The sequence below is a fragment of the Octodon degus genome, unplaced genomic scaffold (genome assembly GCF_000260255.1).
Source record: "Octodon degus isolate 3935 unplaced genomic scaffold, OctDeg1.0 scaffold00085, whole genome shotgun sequence".
Classification (NCBI taxonomy): domain Eukaryota; kingdom Metazoa; phylum Chordata; class Mammalia; order Rodentia; family Octodontidae; genus Octodon; species Octodon degus.
Window position 1 is genome coordinate 11,279,477 of NW_004524661.1, and position 1,670 is coordinate 11,281,146.

General features: G+C 41.8%; 1 protein-coding gene across 1 annotated transcript in view; it reads right to left on the reverse strand.

The window, feature by feature from the left end:
- Positions 1-236: 236 nt before the first annotated feature.
- The window catches only part of Hmmr (hyaluronan mediated motility receptor), a 40,660-nt gene continuing 39,226 nt past the window's right edge, over positions 237-1,670 (reverse strand). Inside the window, exon 16 of the mRNA XM_023721786.1 lies at positions 237-692. Coding sequence (XP_023577554.1) covers positions 507-692 — 186 coding nt within the window. The 3' untranslated portion in view covers positions 237-506. The remainder of the gene's footprint in view (positions 693-1,670) is intronic.

Consider the following 1,670-nt stretch of genomic DNA (forward strand, 5'->3'; position numbering starts at 1 on the left):
TGTTGAAGCAGCCACTTAAAGAACTAAGCTAAGGGGCAGGCCCCCCTCCAGGCCTTCTTGAAGGCAGATGAAGCAAGGCTTACATTCTGCAGCATTATTTTACTTTTATGCCTTTATTTACTATTTCAATCAATTTGGATTTACTAGGAGATACAGAGGCTCAGTCAAAAAAGAGAAAATTTACTTCTCTAAAATTTCAAATTAGAAAATAATTAAGGACCTACAAGACATTTACGTTAAAATATAAAAGTTTTATACAGGTAATACTTTATGGTGCAAGGTGAAGGTAGGAGAAACAAAGTCACACAAGGTAAGAGGAGGACGTAATCTGAGTGGGGCCTGAAGGACAGAAAGGATCTGATCTGTAGAAGAATATGAAAGCTAGAAAGGCACTGTATACATCAATTTCATGAAAACTTTCTTTCATACCAGACGGCAACATCAAATTTTCATGGTCCATCAGAAGGAAGCCGCGGTCATGAAGGCAAATCCAGAGGATAACAGGTCTACACATGTATTCCCTTTTTGCCTTCCTTCAGTGGGGTTTGGAGGGCAACATTCTCTTTACATTCGTGTTGAAAAGCCTTTGAAGGGTCAAAGCGCTTGACACCCAGGACTTTATTCAGTTCCTCCTGAAGTTTTATCTCATTGTGTTTCTTTTTAGCAAGCTGAGATCGGAGTTTTGACACTTCCTAGTTGAGAAAAATACGAATAACAAACAATTATTAGAGCTAGTGAGATAGCTCAGTGGACTAAGTGCCTGCTCAGGCAAGTGCAGGGATTGGGGTTCGATCCCAGGTGCCACATGTTGCGCCAGCCCCAGCTCCGAGTGCACTGAGCTGGCCAACGAGTCTGGGCGTGGTGCTCTCACCTGTAATTCCAGTGCTGGGTGTGGGGGGGTGGGAGAGGGCTGAAAACAGGAAGATCACTATGAGTTTGAGCTGTGTATTTAGACCCTGTACCAAATACATTAAAAAAAAAAACAAACCCAATTATTAAGATCACCTTGATGAAATATGTTAGCAATGCTGGAGATAAATTCTAAAGTTGTTTTGTTATACCTAATTGCAAAAATGACTATTACTTACACACACTTCAAGACTAAATTTTTACCAAGATGGTGCTGAAGGCGAAGAAGAAAGACCCCTCTCCTCCCAAAACTGAAGCCAAAACAGAAGCTTTGAAGGCCATGAAGGCTGTGCTGAAAGGCATCCACGGCCACAAAAAGAACACCTTCTGCTGTCCCAAGACACTGCTGCTTTGGAGGCCACCCAAATACCCTCCGAAGAGTGCACCCAGGAGGAACAAGCTTGACCACTATGCCATCATCAAGTTCTCCCCACCACAGAATCAGCCATGAAAAAGACTGAGGACAACAACACACTTGTGTTCATTGTGGATGTCAAAGCCAATAAGTACCAAATCAAACAAGCTGCAAAGAAGCTGTATGACATTAATGTTGCCAAGATCAATACCCTAGTCAGGCCTGATGGGGAGAAGAAGGCACATGCTCAACTGGCTCCCAATTATGATGCGCTGGATGTTGCCAACAAAATTGAGATCATCTAACCTGAGTCCAGCTAAATACATACTTTTCTCCCCATAAAAAAGACTAAATTACTGAATAACTAAGTGAAAGGAGATAAAGTGTTTTAAATTTTATCACTTCT